General features: G+C 51.8%; 1 protein-coding gene across 1 annotated transcript; it reads right to left on the reverse strand.

Annotated features, from left to right (window-relative positions):
* Window positions 1–16,369: 16,369 nt before the first annotated feature.
* On the reverse strand, window positions 16,370–19,097 carry TCL1B (TCL1 family AKT coactivator B). Its single transcript, XM_028098172.1, has 3 exons — window positions 18,942–19,097; window positions 16,659–16,844; window positions 16,370–16,420 (listed from the first exon to the last, which is right to left on the reverse strand). The coding sequence occupies exons 1-3, from the start codon at window positions 19,095–19,097 to the stop codon at window positions 16,370–16,372; spliced, it is 393 nt and encodes a 130-aa protein (XP_027953973.1).
* Between the last annotated feature and the right edge of the window lie 2,888 nt (window positions 19,098–21,985).

Below are 21,985 nucleotides of genomic sequence, written 5' to 3' on the forward strand. Positions count from 1 at the left end.
TATGATTCAGTGCCCCATCGCCGGGCTTTGCTAAATAAAAGACTATTCCAAGAAGGAAGTATGTGTCTCTCCTAGGAGCCAGAGCTGCTGTGGCCAATTACGGGTTCTCTCTTGTCTTTCTCTTTCTGTCTCCTTTCTTGCTAGTAGCCCTGCTCAAGAGTGTTTGAGTTGAGAAGGAAGAAGGGCGAGAGCGTTTGTACGGACAGCAACCATGGAGGAACGCTTGCTGGAAATCAGGTGGGATGCGGGTCCGGCGGGAAGTCCCTGGGGGGCTCCAGGAGGGGGGCCTCAGGCAGGCCCAGGACTGAGAGCTGCTGTGGCTAAGAAAGAACCATTCTGAGAACCCACCCCTCAGGGAGGGATTATTATAATGCTGCCTCTTTCACACAAATGAAAATAGCGCCTTGGATTCCGCACTTTGCCCCAAGTTAACAGAGCTGGTAAACAGCAGGCGTGGAGTAAAGCAGGCTCCTGGCTCTGGTCCACACTCTTGGTCACGGTGCTGCTTTTGCCCACTCGGAAGACAAACACACTTAGAATGCCAGTCGACCGCTTTCTTCCTCAAACCCGCAGTAAAGCGCCTCACCTCGCAGAGGCTCCGTTTCCTTGCCTCTAACAAGATGGGCGCGTGGAAACCTATCTCATGGTGTTGCTTTGAAGATTAAATCAGCCAGCAGATGTGAAGCCTAGCAAGTAGTAGATTCCATAAATATCAGCATTCCTTCTTTATGATATGTTCTGTATTTAGTGGGAAGGATCATTCACAGTGTTCTTAAGGGGAAAAAAAGATCAAAAACTTTCTAAGATTATTTTATTTTGTCAAGAGTCATAAAAAGCATTGAGGGACAAACCAAACATCAGTGCCTGTTCTTTTATTTTGATTAATATAATTTAAACAGGGGAAAGAATGACTATGGGTTTGTAGCTAGAGATGAAGAAATGTTGCAAGAATAATACAATTTGCTCGATTAAAAGAAAATCACAATTGGCATGTTGAAGGGCTCGCCTTTAAAAACATGACATATAATCACAAATAATTAGGTCAATTTTTGCTCCAAGTTACAGCGTTCCTCCTTTCCTTGGAGACTGTTGAACAGAGTGACAAGCATCCCCAGCCCCTTTGCTCCAGACTACCTAAGAATGAATTTATCCAGGTGTTAATGCCACAGAAGGAGAAGGTAAACTTGAAATAACACTGTATTATTAGCTTTGTTGTGGCTACTTAAAGGTTTTTGCGTATATAAAGAAAAGAATGAGACTTGTATATTAGGCATTTTCATTCTCATATTTCTGCATAATCCTGAAAGACAGATTTGTAAATACCATATCCTGATTTTCATTCACTAATCCCAGTTTTTACTTTTTTTAAATTTTTTTTTAAAGATTTTATTTATTTATTCATGAGAGACAGAGAGACAGAGAGAGAGAGAGAGAAGCAGAAGGAGAAGCAGGCTCCCAAGGAGCTGGGAGCCCAATGCGGGACTCGATCCCAGGACCCTGGGATCATGACCTGAGCCGAAGGCAGACGCTTAACCATCTGAGCCACCCAGGCGCCCTACTTTTTTTTTTAAAGATTTTATTTATTTATTTGTCAGAGAGAGCACAAGCAGGGGGACCTGCAAGCAGAGGGAGAAGCAGGCTCCCCGCTGAGCAAGGAGCACAATATGGGACTCCATCCCACGATCCTGGGATCATGACCTGAGCTGAAGGCAGACATTTAACCACCTGAGCCACCCAGGCGTCCCAGTTTTCACTATTTTTAAACGTACGCAGCTCCTTGGGTTCCTAGAAGACGCTCCAGGGAACCCGCCCAATGGTTGGCCACGCAGGGAGGGAAGGTATGGGCCACAGTGGAACGTCGAGGCTGCATTTTGGTCTCAACTACTGACTAACTTGATGTAGGAACAAGTCACGCCAGCCCCTCTCTGCACCTCAGCCACTTCCTCAGTCAAGAAAGGGAGTTAGGCTAACAAGTAATGACAATGTGCTAGTTACCGTGATATGTGATGAATACAGATGATCTCCTTTTAGCCTCACCGAGAGAAGTCCGTACTTTCGTTATCCCCCATTCCCTGGTGGAGAAACAGCCTCAGAGGCATGGTCACCTGTCCAAAGTTAGTACATGGTGTGGCCCAGATGTTCCCAGAGTCTGTCCTGTTTTCTGGCTTGCAGTATTCATGTATTCAACTCAGTCTTTGGTCCTCCGCTAGGTGCTCGGACACGGAGCTCTCTGGGATGCGGGTTCCAGCCCAGAAGGAAGCACCATGATGGGGTGGGTGGAGGGCAGCCACCAGGAATGCGGGAAGGGCTGGCTGTGGACGGGCCCACCAGGCAGGCCCCTCCCGGGAGGTAACACGCTGAGCCCAGAGCGGGGAGAAGGTGCCAGAGAAACCAGTTAAGTCTAGTCAAGAGGTCAGCAACCTTTTTCTGTAAAGGGCCAGATATAACTATTTTGGCTTTATGGGCCATAACACTCTCTGTTGTCGCTACTGTGCCCATGTGGTATGGAAGGCAGCCACGTACAACATGTAAATGATGAGTCCGGCTCGGCTCTAACAGAACCTGGTTTATAGAAGCAGGTGAGTGGCCACATTGGGCCCCGGGGGCCAGAGTTCACTGGCTGCTGTTCTAGGTGGTAAGTACTAAGGTACAAGGTAGTGGCAGTGAAGGGATTTAGGTAAGTAGGCGGAGAACCATTTGAAAGTAGTTGCTTTTTGGTGGGGCGTGTTTATTTTTTAATTCTTTAATATCAACACTTACTGCACACGTGAGATGTAAGTTACATTTTCCTCGTAAGAAAAGAAAACATTACAAATAAAATCCCTTTGGCCATGCCCCCAAACCGGGAGCCCATCCCAGGGGGGCTGGCCCCTATTTTTATTTCTGAGCATGTCATTATAGGCTTTGTTTTCTGTGTTTATAAAAACCTGATGAGCTGTGTTGTACCCTTTAATGAGTTTGTGCCGGGGGGTGGGGGGGGGCAGGCGGTGAGGTATCTAAATGGCAGCCTACTGAATACAGGAGGGGTCGTTTCTCTCTCTCCCCCCTCCCGTCACCCCTCACCTCCTGCCACTAAGGAGATGTGGCACTTGACAGGCTTCCTTGGCTTTTGAAGGCAGCATCTGCTGCCCTTGGGAATGCTGCTCTGACTTACGCAGGGGCTAACGGGAAAGACTGCCTTTAGATGTGCCCCATCATTTGGCCCTAATGGCAGAACAGATTTGTTGCAAAGCCTGAACTTCCTCTGGACCCCACTCCAAACAGGCAGTGTTTTAGCTGAGAGGAGATGTCCTGTCATGTCACAAACCACAGGACCCTACATACTTCAGTACAGTAGCAGCACTGAACCTTCATGGGGTGGGGGTGCAGTATCTCCCATTCTCTGACATGCATGTATCCTATGAGGGCAGCCGCAGTACCTGCCGCTTTCCTGTTCATCGGGTCCAATCGCCTGAAGTCTTCCATATCGTGGACCAGCGTCATGTCCCATGAAACGCCAAGGCTCAAGGTCCAGGACGGTTGGAGCAAGACAATGAATGTGTGCTGCTTGCCTTCCCAATAAAGGCAGACTATTTTCAACCTCTCTATAGATGGAGAATAAGTGCACTGAGCAGACCAAGGGGCATATACCAAGAATGAAAAACTGATTTGTACCAGTAACGGTATCTGGTATGAGAGTTGTGATTGGGCTGCCATCATCTGCCACCACCATGGACCGAATGTTTGTGTCCCCCCAAAATTCCTATGTTGAAACCCTAACCCCCAGCATGATGGCATTTGGAGGTGGGGCCTTTGGGAGTTACTTAGAACATAAGGGTGGAGCCCGCATGATGGGATTAGTGCCTTTATAGGAAGAGACTCTCTTGCCCTCTCCACCGTGTGAGGGTGCTGCAAGAAAAGGGTCATCTGCAAACCAGGACGCGGTTCTCACCAACATTGGATCTTCTGGTGCCTTGACCTTGACTTCCCAGCCTCCACAACCATGAGAAATAAATGTTTAAGCCACCCCGATCTTGTTAAGACAACTATTCATCTTTCTCCACACCCCCTCCCCAGGAGTCAAACTGGTGGATTGACTAGGGAGCACTTACGGATGGGAACCACCACTCCCTTAAATCTTGTTTTCTGGCGTGCATCTCTACAGTTCCTCCCAAGATAGAGCATTGCTTCTGATACTTAGCTGGTGAGAGGAGGGATAGGAGGGGCTGTTTCAGGGGCTTCCACTTGGCCCTTCCTCCCACAGTGGCTCCTACTCCACAGGTCAGGGAGCCAGAGTGAGGGTCCTTCCAGCTGCTAAGAATTTCCCAATTACACCTTCAGGGATGACAGAGACCGCCACCCAGGGGATCCATTTTCCTCTTAGAGCTAGACAGTCTCAGCCAGGATTCCATCTGACACTTGACTTCCCTTCAGTGTCTGCTCCAACTAGAGAGCCATGATGGAGTCTCACGTCCCCCGCCATCCGTATCAGCTAGGACCCCGTGTCCAGCAGTCCTCCAGAAAGCTGGGTATTTATTTCCCTTTCCCTGGTGCAGAGTTCCTCTTGGAAATGGGTACAGGTCTCTGGAGAGACTGGAGGATATATACTTGCAGTGGCTTTGTAGGAATCTTCCTCAGGGGACCTGGCCTTATCTTTGGTCAATGGGCTCTGGGTCTGTGAACTGTCTGGAAACTGGGTGAGGGGTCATGCTTTCCCTTTTTTGAGGACTGAGGTCAGACTTCAGCTCAACGGTGGGTCTCTTCCTTCTCCTCCTCCATCATCTCCTTTCCATCCGTCTCCTCTTCTCCTCCCCCTCCTCCTCTGAGCCTAACAACACTCTAGTCAGCTGCTCATTGATCTCATTTCTAGAAGCATCCTGGTCTGTTAGCCATAGCCACAAATCCCCTTCCAGCAAGTCCCCGGCTTTCCTAACTGTGGTCACTACATCCATCTGGCTTTGGTGGTTTGGTTCTGTCAGCAGGCCTCTGCCATTTCAGAATCCCATCCTGCCCACAGATATTTCCATTGCAGCATCTCTCAGTCCTGGCCTACAGGGACAGCCCGCCCGGAGCTTTCAAAGGCGTGGGCACCCCTCATCAGTACGTCATTTGTGCCTTAGTGAAGGGAGGCCTCTAGGCCCCCCAGAGACTGTGGCCTGGTGGGTGGGGGCAGACTCCCCTGGTCTCTCCTAATAAATCCCTTCTGGCATTCCCACCTCCCTGAGCCTCTGACCGCTTCCTCTATACTGTGGCAAGCAAGTGCCAGCATCTCTGTTTCCTTGACCATAGGCCATTGCCACATCCAAGTTCAAGGAGCCTTTAAGAGAACATTAGGACCAACTCCTGATGTCCCTAGCAAAATACCGAATTCAGAATCACAGGTTAGGGTCCCCATGCCAATACTCTGCTTTAGTCTGTTTTATATCCCCCCACCCCTTCTCCGGGCCAGCACCGTGGGATGCGTTCCCCCATGTAAACTAGCTCCTCCCAGCTCAGGCATGGTGTTTCCTCACCCTGGTTATGAGCACTGAGATTTGCAAGGTCAGCAGGGAGGGATTAGGTAGCCTATTAAGGGCTATAGCCTGATATTTGCATTTTAGTTTAGGAGCAAAGGAAAGCCTCTGCAGAGTTTTAAGCAGGAGAATGACCTGATTTATTTCATTAAAAGTTCACCCTGATTACTGTGTGGAAAAGGGCGTGGATTAGGCAGGAGTGGAATCTGGGAGTCCATTTAGTTCACAATCAAGCACCCCAGGTGAAATGGGAGTGGTGGTGTTGCTGACAGGGAGTTGAGAAGGATTCCAGGTGCATGTCTGACCCGGCTTCCTCGCAGTCACTCTGGGTTGGCGTGGCATGGGCTGGAGGGCAGGAGAGCAGTCAGAGACACCCCTGGGTTTCTGGCTTGGACAACTTAACAGATGGTATTTTCAAGTGCCAAGATATGGAGGCTGAGGCAGGGGCTGGTGGAATTGGGAGAGAAGTGTGTTACGTGCGCGAGGCCTCCTAGATATTAGAGATGCTGATTATTTTTTTCCCTAAGTCTAACTCCTATCGGACAGTCCCGGTCCCTGCGTTCTGCCAACACTGACTCCTTATGTCATCCCTCCAGGCCCAGGGAGTTGTTATTCTCTGAGTTCCTTGTCTTCAGTCCTCCCCGCACCTCTGGACCGATTCCCTATGTCATTGTTCCTGTGGTGTGGGCTTTGTTTTCCTGACTGCACGCCCCAATGAGGCAGTCGTGTAAGGAGCCTGCAACTCAAAGCCAAGGTCTGGACTAGAGACAGGAACTTGGAAATCACTGCCCAGCTGGATGAGCTGATGTAGACAGAAGTGAGGGGAGGAAGCATGCCCAAGACAGAGCCCTGGGCTGCTCCGACATTCAGAGAGCAGGTGAGAAGCAGCCAAGGCCACTGAGAAGAAGTGGTGGTAAGGTGCAAGGAAATTCGGGAGTGTGAGATATCACGGAAGCCAAGTGGCAAGGATGAGGGATGATCAATTAGATGTGTGGCGACATCGAATAAGGAGTGCAAAGAGAGTGAGCATTGGCCTTGTCCCCATGGAGGCCATGGGTGACCTTGACAAGAGCAATTTCAGAGTTGTGGGGATGGAAGGCCCTAGGAGTGGGTGGAAGAGAAAAGCAGGGGCGTGAAGTACGCGTAGACGACTCTTACAGGAACTGGATACCGAAGGCAAGCAAAGGAAGCAGGCACGGTGGGGGCAGGTGTGTGTGGTGGAGCATTTTTAAGACCAGAGCTACCAGAGGTTGTGTGTGAATGGGGATGAGGTGGCCCTGAGGTGTCAGAAGAAGCAAGAAGAGAAGGAATGGCCTTCGATGGGAGGGCACCTTGCCATTCCATTGCGACAGAAGGGACAAAGGGACGATGTTGCAGATGTGGGCCAGACTGGAGATCTGCTGGGAGAAGGTGAGAGAGCGTGAGGACTACTGTGTTCTCAGTCTCAGTTCTCAGTCATCCCATCTCATCGGTGGGATGAGATTATCACTAAGATGGAGGAGGAAACAGTCAGAGTAGAGCTGAGAGAGGAGAAGTCTGATGCCGTCATTAGGGAGAATGTTATGGGCTGATTTGTGTCCCTATAAAATCGTGTGTTGAAGTCCTTACCCCCCAGCACCTCAGAATGTGACTATATTTGGACACAGTGTCTTTAAAGAGGTAAATAAGTTAAAAATGAGGCCATTAGGATAGCCCTAATGCAATGTGACCGGTGCCCATAGAAGAAGAGATTAGGACACAGACACACACCGAGGGAAGACCACCATCTACAAGCCAAGGAGCAACGCCTCAAAGGAAACCAACCCTGCCAACACCTTGATCTCAGACCTCCAGCCTCCACAACTGTGAGGAAATAAATTTCAGTCATTTAAGCCACCTGGTCTGTGGGTCTTTGTGATGGCAGCCCCAGCAAACTGATTGAGACAGCATGGGAATCATGGACTCTGGGGACCCTCCTGGGGTTGAAAGAGCGAGGACCCCGCTGAGGCTTAGGACAGTGCCTCGCACCGTTGGTTACTGTAACATCACCAGGGTTCTGTGCATTACCATGTATCACAGGGACGACTACTTCCTGGGCTTCAGGGGACACGTGGGAAGACGAACATGGGGTTTTAATGGGCGGGAACGTGGAATTCCCAGTTGAAGTCCTCTGTTTTCCCAGGAAGTGCGAGGCAGGGCCATGAGCTGAGAGGTAGGGGAGGAAGAAGTCCTGAGTCTAAGAAAAGTTGTAAATGGAGCAACCCATCTCAGACCCAGTGAAGACAGATGTATCAGAGGAGCTTCACAGGATGGCCGAGTAGATCTCGGACCTCTCGAGGTTTGCAACCAGGAACAGAAAATGAACACTTAGCTGTTTGCGTGAGTATTATTTTGTCCACCAGTATTTGCTGGGTTTAGAAAGGAAGGCGGCAAATCGGGTTCAGCCAACTTGGGCATTTTACCTGGCAAATAATTCAGAAGGGGGCAGGGAGTCGTGAGTTTTGCAAAGGCGTGTTTGGGACATGGAATCTAACTAAGCTGGTGAGGCCATTAGAGAAGAGGAAACAGTTACAAGGGCTCTTTCTATGTTCAGAAAACAAGTCCTTGGCCAGATTTCCCTGCACATTTGTCTTTCTACTCTAGTTAAGTTGGTTTGGGGTTTAGGGTTTTTGTTTGTTCCTACTATGCAGAAATTTCTCATTTTTTATGTCATTGCATTTATTGCTTACTTAATCCACCTGAAATTTATTTTCATATGAGAAATGAGGTAGCAACCTAACCGAAACTTTCTTCTTTTTTTTTTTTTAAAGATTTTATTTGTTTATTTGAGAGAGAATGAGAGAGAGAGAGAGAGCACGAGAGGGGAGAGGGTCAGAGGGAGAAGCAGACTCTCCGCCGAGCAGGGAGCCCGATGCGGGACCCGATCCCGAGACTCCAGGATCATGACCTGAGCCGAAGGCAGTCGCCTAACCAACTGAGCCACCCAGGCGCCCTAACCGAAACTTTCTTTTCTAAATGGCTCGCCAGTTGGCTGAAGGTGGCTTTGCCGATACCTTGAAATGCCAGCCAGATCATATACTGAACTCCCCGGGGCATCTTCCTCTCTTCCCGAAGCCTGGTCTAACGGCTCTACCACCTAGACCCATGCTGGGTTATTCGTGCAGCTGTGGGGGAGAGCCCCAGACCACCCTTCCTTCTCTCCCAGACATCCCCCAGAGTCTCTGACGTGTTCCATTTTCCATGCGGACTTTAGAACCAAATTGACCACGTACAAAATTCTTCCTTTAAGTGTTTTTAATCGTGATTACATTACATTTGTTATAAGTTACCTGGGGGAGATACTGCATCTTTGTGACACTGGGTCTTCCCATTTCTTGAACTTACCAACATTTATGTCGCCCTGTGTGCCGCAGGAACATTTCTGACTCAGCTAATCCTCACAGCAGCCGTAGGAGGTGGCTTGCTCTTATTATTTCCATCTTACAGATGAGGAAACTGAGGCACGGAGGTCAATTGCCCAGTTCACTGGACTGTTCTAAAATGAGCATGCCTTCTCAGGTATTTCAGACTGTTCTTCTGTCCTCCAGTAGAATTTTAAAATCTGCTTTATAGAGGTATATCTAATGTGGCCTTTCATTATTTTTGTCTGACTCGTGCCTGCATTCGGAAGACAGGTTTTGTGTGTTAAATGGATAACCATTTGCCTTCTTGAATTCTCTTATTGGTTCAAATGTATTTGGGCGGCAAATGTTTTTCTTATGGTAATTTGGAAAGTTTCTACGGTACGTTTAGAGGTTTAGGTAACAAGTAGCTCTGTTTTGCAACAACCTCTCTCAGCCCTCCACCAGGAAAGCTGATGAAGTGGTGCCCTGGGGCTTCCCACCACTGCCAGTTCTTGCCTCCACCACCGATTGTGGTTGGTTTTGAGTCTTATTCTTCCAGCGGTTACTTTTCCCCTTTATGTAAGATGTGCCCAGCTCTGTTTCTTGGCCTTTCAGCAGTATTTTCTGAAGCTCTTTCCCTGAAGACCCCGTGGGTACTCACCCCACCCTGCCTTCTTGTTCCTCTTCCCACTGTTTGTAAACAAACACTGTTATCTTTATATCTTGTCATGCTAACCATCCTGTCAGAAAGGTAATATTCTGTGCTGTAGGCAGAATTCCTAAGATAGTGGCTGATTTTCCAAGTAAATTCAATACTCTCCACCGGACGTTTTCTTTTTTAATAAAACATACAGAAAGGTACAAAAATCCTAAATTGATAGCTTGGTGAATTTGACAAAACAAATACGCCCAGGGGACCACAGCCTGGGTCAGGAGCAGACACGTCCAGCGCCCAGAAGCTCGTTCACACCCACAACCCCACCAACCCTCCGTCTGTTCTTTACCATGACCTTTCTGTTCAGGGTTTACTAGCAATCGTCTTCAAGAAGGGCTCGTGGGAGCTTTATACCCTTTGGTGTCACATGTTTGGAAATACATCTTGCCTTTATATTTGCTCACAGCCCTTCTGGATATCAAATTACTGTGTCCCACTTTCTTTTCCTGGGTCCTTTATGCACCGCTCCCCTGCCTTCTTGCACAGCACTGACTTTTGTGGAAAAGAATTCTCGGAATGACCTGACTTGGTGGTGGGAGGTGCAGGAGGCCTGGAGGCTCCCCGTAGGGTTCCTTTAACCTGACACTCTTTAAGTTTTACCAGGCTGGGTTGTTCTACTGCAGCTTTTCCTGCAACCCGGCTGTAGTGTTTTACAATAAATAAGATAAATAAGATGTCTTACTTATTGCAGGCAGTTTTCTTCAATGAACTGTTTCAAACATCTCCTTTTCACGGTTTAAGTTCATTTATTTATTGCTAAGTAATCTCTGCACCCAACGTGGGGCTCGAACTCAGGACCCCAAGATCAAGAACCACGCACTCCTCTGACTGAGCCAGCCAGGCGCCCCAAGCTTCCACTGTTTTAGTCCTTTTGAAGGAGGCCATTTCCACGCATGTCGGACCGCCTCGGAGCGTCTTCTGCTCCTGCCACTTTCCTTTCAATCCTATGTAAACCTGTATTTCTTCCCCAAAGAGTTGCCTCCATTTCATCAAGCCCATCCTCCATAACCTTGACTGGGTCAGCAAGTGCTTCTAAAGTGACTTTGGCATCTGTAGCATCTTTTCTCCCTTTTCTTCCCAAGGCTCCACCAGCCGATGTTTCTCTTTGTTGTCTGACTCGGTGCGCTCCGATGGCAGAGACCCTATGTTCTTTATTGGATTTCAGAGAGAAGTATTCGCTCATGGTTTTCAGCTGTCCGTGATGGCGTTTTCTAGTGTCTGGACTTTGCCTTTTATTTTTTGTGTCCCGTGTGGTTATGAACCATCGGAGGGGTGCGTGGCCTCCATCATGCACTGCTCTGGGGGTACCAGGCCATCGTGGCTGCCCGGATGGTGCCCCCTGGCCTTGTGCAGACAGCAGCCTGAGGAGCCGCAAGGGGTGCCTTGTTGTCTCAGCCACTTACCGTCGTTAAGGGGAAGATTATATCTCTTTTTTTTTTTTAACTCCTGCTCGTTCTCCACATACGTCAGACTTTTCTCTCTTTCAGCTAGCCATCTTCCACCTTGGGTATTTTCCGACTAGATCTTTTTGACTTAGTTTCCCTTGCTGATCCATTTGCTGTTGTGCTTAAGAGCTGCCGTTTTTCTTTCTGCTCTGTACCCATTCTCTTGATCCGGGGTCAGTAAGCTATGGCCAGTGAGCCAGGTCTGGCTTGTTCACTCTTTTTAAGCAGAGTTTTATTGAGGCACAGCCATGCCCATCGTGACGTGTTGTGCGTAGCTCCTTTCTCATGCCCTGAAAGCACAGTTGCTACAAAGACCATATTGCCTGTAGAGCCAGTATTTACTCTGTGACCCTGTGCAGAAGTATGGAAGCCCCAGATAGTTCTCTCTTCTCCTCTGGCTGCAATGGCCACTTCTCTGCTGCCTCCCCAGTCTATGAATTCAGCCCAGATCTTTCTCTAGACCCATACAACACCTGCTTACCGGAGGCCTCCCCTTGGATGTTCCACATGCATCTGGAACTCAACACTCAACATTGAACTCATCCCTTTATTGACCCTAGTGCTCTGCCTCCCTGCATGCATGCTCCCAACTCAGGACCGGTTGGTCACAGCAGGACTCTGTGAGGCATCCCTGACTCCACCTCTCCCTGCTGCCAACATCTGCTCATCACCAGTCATTCTGTCTATTCTCTCTCCTCAGCCACTCTCGCATCTGTTCCTTTCTCCCACCCCCACAGCCTCCGCCTGGCCGTGCAGAGGAGGGGAGTGGGGATGGGGACCCGGGGGGACATGGGCTCCGGCCCTGGCGCTGCCCTTCTGACTACAGACCAGCGCATGTTGCTGGGGCCCAGCTTCCTCACCCGGAGTGACAGGGACGGGAGTGCCCGACCTTTCTCCTCGGCTTGCTGTCAGGGTCAAAGTTTTACATCACGCTGTGTATTTCATTTACAATCTGTGGTATAAAGTGCTGCAAAGATGGCAGAGTGTCATGTAAACGTGAGGATTCCGCTACTCTGATTCTTCCTCCAGGAAGCCTCCCTGGATCACCCAGCTGCTGGACAACCACTGCCTCCTTCAGTTGCGTTCAGCCCTGAGGCACGGTCCCTGGCTCTGGCCAGACTGAGCCCTGGGAAGGTAGGGACCGATTCCTACTCACTTCTCTTCCCCTGACGCTCGGCTTTGGGCCTGGCACAAAGTTGAGGTTCTGTAAATGTTTATAGAACCTGGCCACATGCCCTCAGGAAGCTCCCAAATTGAGGAAGAACAAACACACAAATGAGTGATCTGGCTCAGAGACCTAGCACATGAAGTGTCAAACAGCCCCCACGGAGGAAGATGCCCCGTGGGTGTCACGGCCCGGAAAGAGCCAGAACGGGGCTCACCCAGGATGCAGACCTTATAGACCAGCGTCTATAAGCCCGTTGTGGCAGTCCTGGATCTGCACCAGGAGGGATTTTAAACATCTTGCGGTGCTTTTCTCTTTGCTCTCTCCCACCCCAAGCCTCTGTCCCGGACCGCCTTAGACACCACCTCCCCGCAGAAAGGGCAGACTTGGTCTTTGTTCCCAGGAAACAGGGAGGGATCCAAGGCTTTTGACATTTGCAGCCGGACTCGGCAGCCGAGCGCCCTTGCCCGGCCAGGCTGCTGTCCTTTGAAAAGATCTGGATCTCTCCTTGTCCTGGAGCGGATCTACAACTGAGCTCAAAAGACCAGGGGAGGCAAAGGAGAGCCTGCTGCTTTTCCTGCCCCAGAGCAGGGGTGGGAAGGAGAGGCGGGAGAGAAGGAGGAGAAAAATCAAGCAGGCCCACTTGCCCTTCCTGAGCTGAGAGAGAGGGAAAATCACAAGGGAAGTGAGGGAAACCTGCCTTCAGGAGGAGCTGGGGTGGGCCCCTGCGGCCCAGCTAAAGCAGAAGGCACAATACAGTTGAGGTGCGGCGAGGCTCCTGGAGCACATCCTCTAGGAGCCACCACCATATCCCGTGTGGCACCAGCCAGGTGTCAGGGCAAGCAGAGCCCCCAGCAGATGGGGAGGCAGGCCCCCCAGACAGAAGCTGCATGGGAGTCCCGCAGACATTTGGCACCGCGAGCAGCAGGAGCCCAGGCGGAAGCCGTCACGGGCACAGAGCACGTGCAGTGACACCACAGACTTTGGGGGGCCATGCGAGCGTGCGGACCCCTGACAGTGCCTAGAAGGCAGCAGACCCCCATAGCACATCCCCAGGGACCAGCCCGAGCCCGGGGACCCTCCCCATGCTGTAGGACCAGTAGGCCCTGGGATGCAAGCTGCAGAGCCGTTCCAGCCTGACCTGGGGACTTCCTGCGGGGGGCAGGGACCAGAGGCCCTGTTTCTCCCGAAAGAGGCTGCACCCCAGCCCAGCTACCCACAGGACTAGTGGCTTCTTTCTGCCATCCTGGGGCCTGTCCAGGTGCTGGACAGCTGGCATTCCCAGACATCTGTAAATAGCTGGCACCCCAAAACCAGCCTGCCTGGCACCCAAGAGGTGTGCGTGTTTCTTGATCGTGACACTGGTCTCGTGGCTACCAGGTAAGAAGGGAGACAAACGGGGGCTGAGTCCCCTGCCCTGGGCCACACACGCACTGGGGGTCCAGTAGACCCCCCCCCCACCCTGACTTGCCTCCTTTCCCTGCCATCCCTGGCTCTGTAAACTTCCCCCTGAACTAAAAGAACAGTTTCCTCACTCTTGCTCATGCCTGCTTTGTGACCGTGATGCGGGCTGGATGACACCCCCGCCCCCAGGCCCCCATCTCAGGCCAGGGGGAGGGGAGGGCTTGCTGAGGGCAGGAGGGTTTTCTAAAGAGCCTATTTCTCAGAGCACAGAAACCTTTAACTGGAAGGGGCTCAGCCCAACCTCTGCTCCTGGGATCTCCTTTTACTCAACAGCTCCTCCATGGTGGACCCCAGCTGTGACCACAATGCTCCCTCCCCTGAGCTCTCATGCACACGTGCAAGTGATTTCTGCCCCAGGGGACATTTGGAAATTACTGGAGACACTTGTCAAAACTTCGAAGGGGCAGAGGGGTGCCACTGGGATCTAGCAGGCAGAGACCAGGGATGCTGCCAAGCACCTTACAATGCTCAGGGCAGCTCGCCATGGTAAGGAAGTACCTGGTCCCCAATGTCTGCAGTGCTGAGCTTGACCACCCTGCTGTAGGGAAGCACTCTGGGTAAGGGCCCCATGTGCCATTTTAGGAATTGTCCTCCAAACCCCCGAAGTGGCTATAACAATGGACACTCCCACCACGCAATCCCATTCAAGCCTCTACTTCTACCAACACCAGGGATCTAGATTTCTGAGTTCTGAAATCTGTACTTCTCCCCTGCAACATCTGGGCGTCTCCTGTAAGTTGCTAGTTCCTGGCACATGCCGCCTTCTCTTAGCGATTTCTAGAAGTTTTCTATGCATTCTGCATCCTAGGGCCTTGGTATCCAGTCCCAATGTCCTCCACCTTTGCCTTCTAGTACACTGTCCTACAGAAAATGTTTAACTAGAACAACTGTCTACACTGGCTTTGGCTTTCTGTGTCTCGCTTAAGGTTTCTTGTACCCCAAGATCATGACTGTATTTTCCTGTGCTTTCACGGATTCATTTTTAAGGTTAGGACTTTAATCCACTGGCGATTGCTTCTCGTGACTGGTATGAGAGAGGCTATGCCCTCTTCTTCCCACCACTAAATTGTCACCCCGCCCCTCGTCCACCCCACCCTCTTCTTCCGTCGTGGCCCCGGTCAGCACCGCAGACTCTGCCTCATGCGCCACTCAGATGGTTCCCTCTGCCATCCGCGAAGACATGCGGGGGTGTCATCCATCTGTGAGAGCCGGTTCCCCCCACCGGCTCCTGCCACAGTCTCTCCTGCCTTCTCCGAGCTTCACACAGAGCCCCAGGGGAGCCTCCCCTCCCTCCCTTCCCCTGGCATCCTGCTCCTGAAATGGGCCGATCACAACTTACTCCTGGGGTGGAAAACACTCAATAGGTAATTAAAATTCATCTCAACCTCAAGTGCCAGCTTAAGTGCTGCTGCATTTCTGCACTAGAAACCAGCTGAAGCTAAGCTCTAATTCAGCACCAAGCAGACCACAAGCAAGTTTAATTAACCAGTACTGCGAGGAGCCCTCATGGACCAGCGTCACATCCACGAGCTGAAGAGCTGAAGAAGCAGGAGGACCTTGGGCCACATCCGTCTGTCCGTGCGCCCCTGGTGCAGGTGGGCCTCCTGGGACCCCACCTCCTCCGGGCCAGTAGGTCAGCAGAATGGATGTCCGTCTGAGTCCCAAGTCCAGGCCTGGCTCCCGCTCTGAAGGCATCTCTTAAACTGAGCCACTCCCTGCCTGATAGGAGCAGGTTGATGGCAAGTTCCAATCCCGGGCTGCACGGGAGGCCAGGGGTCTGGCTGGAGCAGGGCCTGGGGGCCTCAGAGGGGATCTGCTGGGGGGCACCTGGAAGATCAGCATCAGGGGCACAAAAGGGAAAGAGAAACCATGGCTCGCAGCCAGTGGGGGAGCTGGGCCCAGCACTCAGACGGGGCCCATCCAGGCAGGTCACGCTGAGTGCAGAGCCGAGCAGGGTAGGACTGCTGAGGAAAACAAGGAAAGCAGAGTCGGCAAGGGCCCCGCTGCCTCCTTCTCCCAGGGAGGCCATGCTAGGTGTGCAAACAGAAGAGCAGGTATGCAGAGATCCTCACAGAGGATCCACGGGGCCAGCAAGACCGGGGAAAAGACAAAAGGAGGCAGAGCATCATGGGGGAATGGGGCCCCCAGGGCAAGCAGGACCAAAGGCTGGGAGGGCAAGGCCCCAGCACCAGTCCCTCCGATGCACGGGGCCCTGCCCCGGTCAGTCTCAGAGAGAAGGTAACTGTCGGGGGAGGCAGGGTCCTTGAAGGCCACTGCCACTGATTAGACTTGTGGTACCCCAGTATCATGGTCAGACCTAGGAAGAGAGCCGCACTTACTGGACTTGAGCTTGATCACTACTATTTCCAGGCTCCAGGTCTTGGGGTAATCCTATGCAGCCCACAGAGCCTCAGCTTTCTCATCTGTAAAGTGGGACATTAATACATGCACCTTACAGAATTCTTGCAAAGATTAAATGATGACTATTATCTGGTGAGATCTCATGCTTTGTGAAGGTTGGGGGGGGGGGCCTGCGCATAGTGAAAACCACAGACCAGGGGGGTGGGGGGGTGGCTGTGTGAGATAAGCTCAGGGAACAGCAGGAGGGAAAGGAACCCAGCACTGTCTTCCTATAAAGAGGAGAGGCCTCCTTGCTTTTGTGGGCTCTCCGCACTGCGGGACACGGACCCCCCCGTACCAGCCCGTGAGCGGCTCTCCGCTGTCAGTCACTCCCCGGGCGGCAGCTGGGTCAGGATCAGCTGCTCTGTGGAGGCAATCTGCAGGAGGGGGGCAGCAGTTAGCGCCCCCCGGAAATGCTTGTCCGGCCACTTGAAGCAGATGGAACCCGGGTTTGTGGATTTCAGCAGCCCGGCCCCTCCACCCCTGGCCCCTCCACCCCTGGCCCCTCCACCCCTGGCCCCTCCACCCCTAGCCCCTCCACCCCTGGTCCCACTTTGCATGGATGCAGTCAGCACCTGCCCCTCTTCACCCTCACCTGAGGCCACACACACTTGCCTGGCTGTGGTCCACTACTTCCCAGAGTCTGGAGTCCATTGCTCTGTACCTTTTTCCGGGGTAGAGCTGCCACATGAGGGGCAGCTGGGAGAGGGTCAGCTGGCAGAGGGTCAGCTGGCTGGGGGACATGGGCTCCTGGGGGTGCACTGGCATCTGCCACATGTGGACTGTGATGCTGGGTTCATGCTGAAGGGACCAGAGAGGAGGTGGCGCATCAGGGACAGGGCTCCCCGACAGCTGGGCTGCATGCAAACACAGTCCTGGATGCCTGGTCCCACTGGGGAGCTGCCCCTTCAGATGTGAATGTTTTCAGAATCCCAGACCTAAAGCCATGGCACCATCTCTTGGGGGTTTGGTCTAGACCTGAAATGATGGATTCTCTCCTGGCTCCCCCAAGCATGGTCCTCTCACTGACCTGCACCCCACCTTACCCCACTGTACCCCTGAAAAGTTAGCCACTCTTCCCACCCACTGGCAACCTTGGGTCTGCACTGATTATGCCTTGGGCCTCTATCTCAGCCATTTCTAGAGTTTTTTTAACTTCTTTTTATAAGTAAGGCATCCATACACCTTAGGACCTAGGAGTGATGGGTTTTCCCCAAAAATATGTTGTAGTTTTGATCCTGACCTTCACATACTTATTATAAACATAAAAAAAATAAAATGAAATTTGGTCAATACAGAAAGGTATAAAAGTGAGTAGGGAAAACCACCACCAACTATAACCAAAGTTCCCTTTGTTATGCAACAAAATGGAAAGTTCTTTACAGTGGTTTTATCTGAGTATTTAATGTGTTTGTGATGAGCATACTAGTTTTTTAATCAATTATACATATGGCAGATAATTCTTCTCAGTTTGTTGTCTTAACTTTGTTATGGGCTCTTTTTGCAGAGGAAATGCTTTTAATTACATGGCAAAATCTCTTTCCCTTTGGATTCTGGCTTTAGATAGGGTGTCAGCAAAGTGTGGGCCCAATCTGGCCTGCTAGCTCTTTTTGCAAATAAAGCTTTATTGTAGATGAACAGGTGCTCATTCCTTTACATGCTGTCTTTGGCTGGTTTTGCACTACAAGGGCAGAGTCAAGTAGTCACTATAGGGTCCTTCAGACCTGCAAAGCTGAAAATATTTACTATCAGACCCTTTACAGAAAGTTTGCTGGGCTTTGGGTTAGATCAGGTTCAGAACGCTGCTTCCCATCCTAAGATTATATGTGAAAATACAGGTCTACTAGTAAGAAGTAATTATTCTAAATAGGGGGAAATGTTCATTCTCCAGGTACCCCACTGCATCCATAGCTACATTATTTGAATCCACTTTTCCCACTGGATACATTTTTATGCTTTAAAAAAAAAAACTACCAAAATATTTTGTCCAGAATTTTTTGCATGCTTTATTTGGTGCAGGTGTGGAAAAGACTTCCAGTGTTCTCCACCAAAAATGTTCTGGATAACCTCTTTGAAGAGTGCTAGAAGTGTTTTGTATTGTTTAAAATGTCAGCAAATTGCTTATAATGGCCTAAATGGCATTTTTCAGTAGCTTGACAGGCTTTTCCCATATTACACGGAGGTATTTATTGTACCCCTCTAAGATGGATCTAAACCCCTCACCTGGGGCAACTTGTTGCCAACCTGAGTGATTATCTTTAACACCTGGGGAGTTTTTGCGGTGGGGGGTTGGGTAAGGGTCTTAGACTCCACCGTAGCTTCCTTATCCGGAATCCGTTTCCCAAGGTGGGATTCTGTAAGGTGTTATCAGTCAAACACCCCCAAGGCTTTTCAGCTGTGGCATCCATGACTCACCTGCCACAGAGGTATATTATTCCTGTTTTGTAGACAAGGAACCCAAAGCTGACGTTTCTTTTACACTGTCGGCTCACCTGCTGCCTCAAGGTTGCAAAGCCTCCTGCCCGGGACCTGGAAAACTCCTACTCATCTTGCAGGGCCCAGGTGAATAGCTGCCCCGACCGTGAAGCCTTCCCAGCATGCACTGGGGACAGGGCTGGGCCCTGACCTACTGACGCCTCGGCCTCCCAGTGAGGGTTGCATCCTCTCCTGTAGATAAGCTCGTGCCACTGGCCCCTCCAGGCAGGGGTTCCGGGGGTCTGCATCAGGCATAGACATCCCTGAGCTCGGGACCCTGCACGGGCCGAGTTTTTCAGGACAAGTGAGAACGGCCTCCTCTTGCCTCTATCCCGGACCCTATTGCTGAATGTGCCAGGCCCACACGGGCAGAGGTCTTTGGGCGGTCCTCCCACCTCCCACCCCCCACGCCTGACAACTCACTGTGCTGCCTGGGGAGCTCCTGCCCCGAGCTCTCTGGGAGGGACTGAGCCGCACAACCACGGTCCCCCAGGTCCTCCCCTTCTCGTAGATGCCAGGCCTCATGGCCCACAGACGGTGCGCAGGCACCCCAAGGCAAGGAGAAGCCCTGGAGGCCATGGCAAGACCGCATCCCACATGGCCCTAGAGGCATCAAGTGAGGCCTCCTGGTGCGGGGCAGCCTTAAGCAGGGCGGTTACCGCACGGGGCGGGGCCAGCAGGCGCGGCCCCGCGGGGAACAGGGTCTGGACCGCAGCGGGGAAGCAGGGAGGTCAGCAAGGGGCGGACCCACCCAGGGGTGGGAGAGGCAGCGCACTGCAGGGGGCACACAGAGGCGGGGCCAAAGGGCAGGGGCAGGAGGAGTTGGGCCAGTTCTGGACTGCTGAGACAGGGCCTTGAGCTGCAGGGGGTGGGAAGGCGCCTCCCTGGGTAGGGGTCACCCCCGGCTCTGCACCCAGGGCACGAGTGTCTCCGTAAGACCAACACTCCACTTCCCTCCCATGATCCTTCCGCAGCCCCCTCCCTGAACATCCCTCCCCGGTTTTCTCCGCAGGCTATGTCCCTGATTGCCCCTCCCCACCCCTGCCTTGGGGCTTGTGCCCAGACCTCAGGCAAACCTCCCTGCCCCAGATCCTGAGCCAGCATAGACTGCTCATCTTCTTCCACCCCTGGGACCATTCCTTCCACAGGACTCCACGTCAGGACACTTCTGTGAGCTTAGAGGCATCCCTCAAGCTCAGTGGGCTCTTTCCCCTGGGGGCATCTGACCAGGGGTAGAGGACAAATCAAGACCTCCCATCAGAGAATGAGCCAGTGCCCCAGGGACGTTTGAGATCGGAATCATGTGATGACAGAAACCAGGCCCGGGGGGAGAGGGCATGTTGGCCACCTTGTCCACCTCTCCCTGCCCACGGGGTCCAGAGTGCCCACCTGGCCCGGCCATCTTGTTAGCGCTGCTTTGCCATGAGGCCACAGAGGCGAGAGGCAGGCCATTTGGTAAGCACCCCGGGCTTTGTCTGAATGCACCATGAAGTGATCATTTTCTTTTTGAAAACCAGAGGTATGAGTCTTCTAGTTCACATTATAATGATTATGGAGGTGATGTCATTCCTTTGGGAAGACTGAAAAATGATTTCTTGTCCCACCTACATCCAAACAGAGGGCACCCATCACACAAGCGTGTGGATACCAGGAGCCAGGAATCATGGGGACCCCCAGAGCCTGTCTGCTGCAAGTACCAGCCCCCCCAGGTTGCTACAAGGATCAGACGAATGTGTGTAAAGAGCAGTGCCTGGTACACAATGGGTCCTCAAAACCTGATGTCCGATAGTTATGTCTGCACACCTGTCCCCTCCCCGGGGACAGTCCCTCAGCCCTGCCCTTGTAACGCTGCTGCAACTGGTACTTATCTCTGTCACTCCTCTGAGAGTGATGCTCTCAGCCTCACTCCCTGATAAGCAGGTGTGTGGCTATAGATGGGCTGGGAGCAGAGTTGGTCAATAGGGGCAGAGCACCCATGCCAAGGGAGACAGTTGACCTATGTCGCCTCATTTATGTCCTCCCAACAGCTCCGTGAGCTAGAGGTTGTCATCTGCATTTGATAAACCAAGAAACTGAAGCTTGAACAGTTTCATAGCCTGAGCACGGTGGGCGGTAGGGAAAGAGGGTGAACCCACCTGCTCCTGGCTCTAAGACCCATAGGCACAAAGGCAGGGAACACAGAGGCAGAACCAGGAGTAGAGAGATTTCCCCCCACTGCTGCTGAAATGGCAGCAGGGTCTGAGGTAAAGACGAAGAACACCTCCCCGTCAGTTCGTGGATGAGATGTAAGTAGAGGTCTCCGTTAGCAATAAGAACAAAATCAGCAGCGAGTGTGGAGGTCCCTAACGAACAGACTGCTTCACTGAGTGCCCTTCTCCTGCCATGTCCCCTTGTCCCTTGGACCTGCCCTGAAGAAAGACCAGGGCTGGCAGGCAATGAGAACAAAAGTTTGGACCCTTGTCCTGCAGCTCGTCTTTGTGCATATCATGTCTGAGATATGGCAATGTCTCCTGGCCAGGTTGTCCATCTTTGGGACCTGCAACTTGAAGTATTCACTCTGCAGTGGATGTCACCAAAGTCTTAAGACTTTGAGACACGGACCTCTCCAGGATTGCTCCCTGGCAGAGCCTGGTAATGACCGTGTAGCCTTGCCTGGACCCTTTGCTGTCCTCCTCCAGCAGGGGAAGCCCTTCACAAGCCCTCCTAAGCCCCAGTGTCCCAGCACCAGGACCACTCAACCTGCGGGGATGATTCCAAGCCCCGAATAAAGGGGCACAGAGCGGGGCTCAGAAGGCTCTAAGAGTCACCGAGATCTCTGCATGGTCTGCTTGGCTTCTCCCACATGCTGAGCCCAAACTGGCCAAGGCAGGCAGGACACTGGGGGCAGATGGCCTGGAAACAGCATGGCACAGAAGGGCTTGTTCCAGTGGGGAAGCAGCAGGAACAGACTTGGAAGAGGGAATATTCAGGGTGTGTTTGGAGACTAGGAATTAATGAGGAGTAGCCAGGGCAGAGGGTGCAGGCTCCTAAGATGAAGGATAAGAAATGGGGCAGTGTTGGGGCTCAGTCCTTAAGCGTCTGCCTTCAGCTCAGGTCGTGATCCCGGGGTCCTAGGATAGAGCCCCGCATCGGGCTCCCTGCTCAATGGGAAGCCAGCTTCTCCCTCTCCCACTCCCCCTGCTTGTGTTCCCTCTCTTGCAGTCTCTCTCTCTCTCTCTCTGTCTAAATAAATAAATAAAATTAGGGCAGCCTTGCTAATTCCCACACATTGAGCTAATAGCGTTTCTGATACTTCGGAAAATTCTCAGCCATTGTATCTCCAGTTATTCCTACCTTGTTCTCTCCTCTTCCTCCAGGACTCCAATTATACCTTTAGACCTTTTAAACTGGGAGTCATGCCTCCTATGCTCTGTTCTGTTTTTTCAATTATTATTTTCCTCTCTGAACTTTGATTTTGGTGTTTTATA

Source organism: Eumetopias jubatus, unplaced genomic scaffold, assembly GCF_037043125.1.
Source record: "Eumetopias jubatus isolate StellerSeaLion01/CBP00866 unplaced genomic scaffold, mEumJub1_p1.0 scaffold_7, whole genome shotgun sequence".
Taxonomy (NCBI): domain Eukaryota; kingdom Metazoa; phylum Chordata; class Mammalia; order Carnivora; family Otariidae; genus Eumetopias; species Eumetopias jubatus.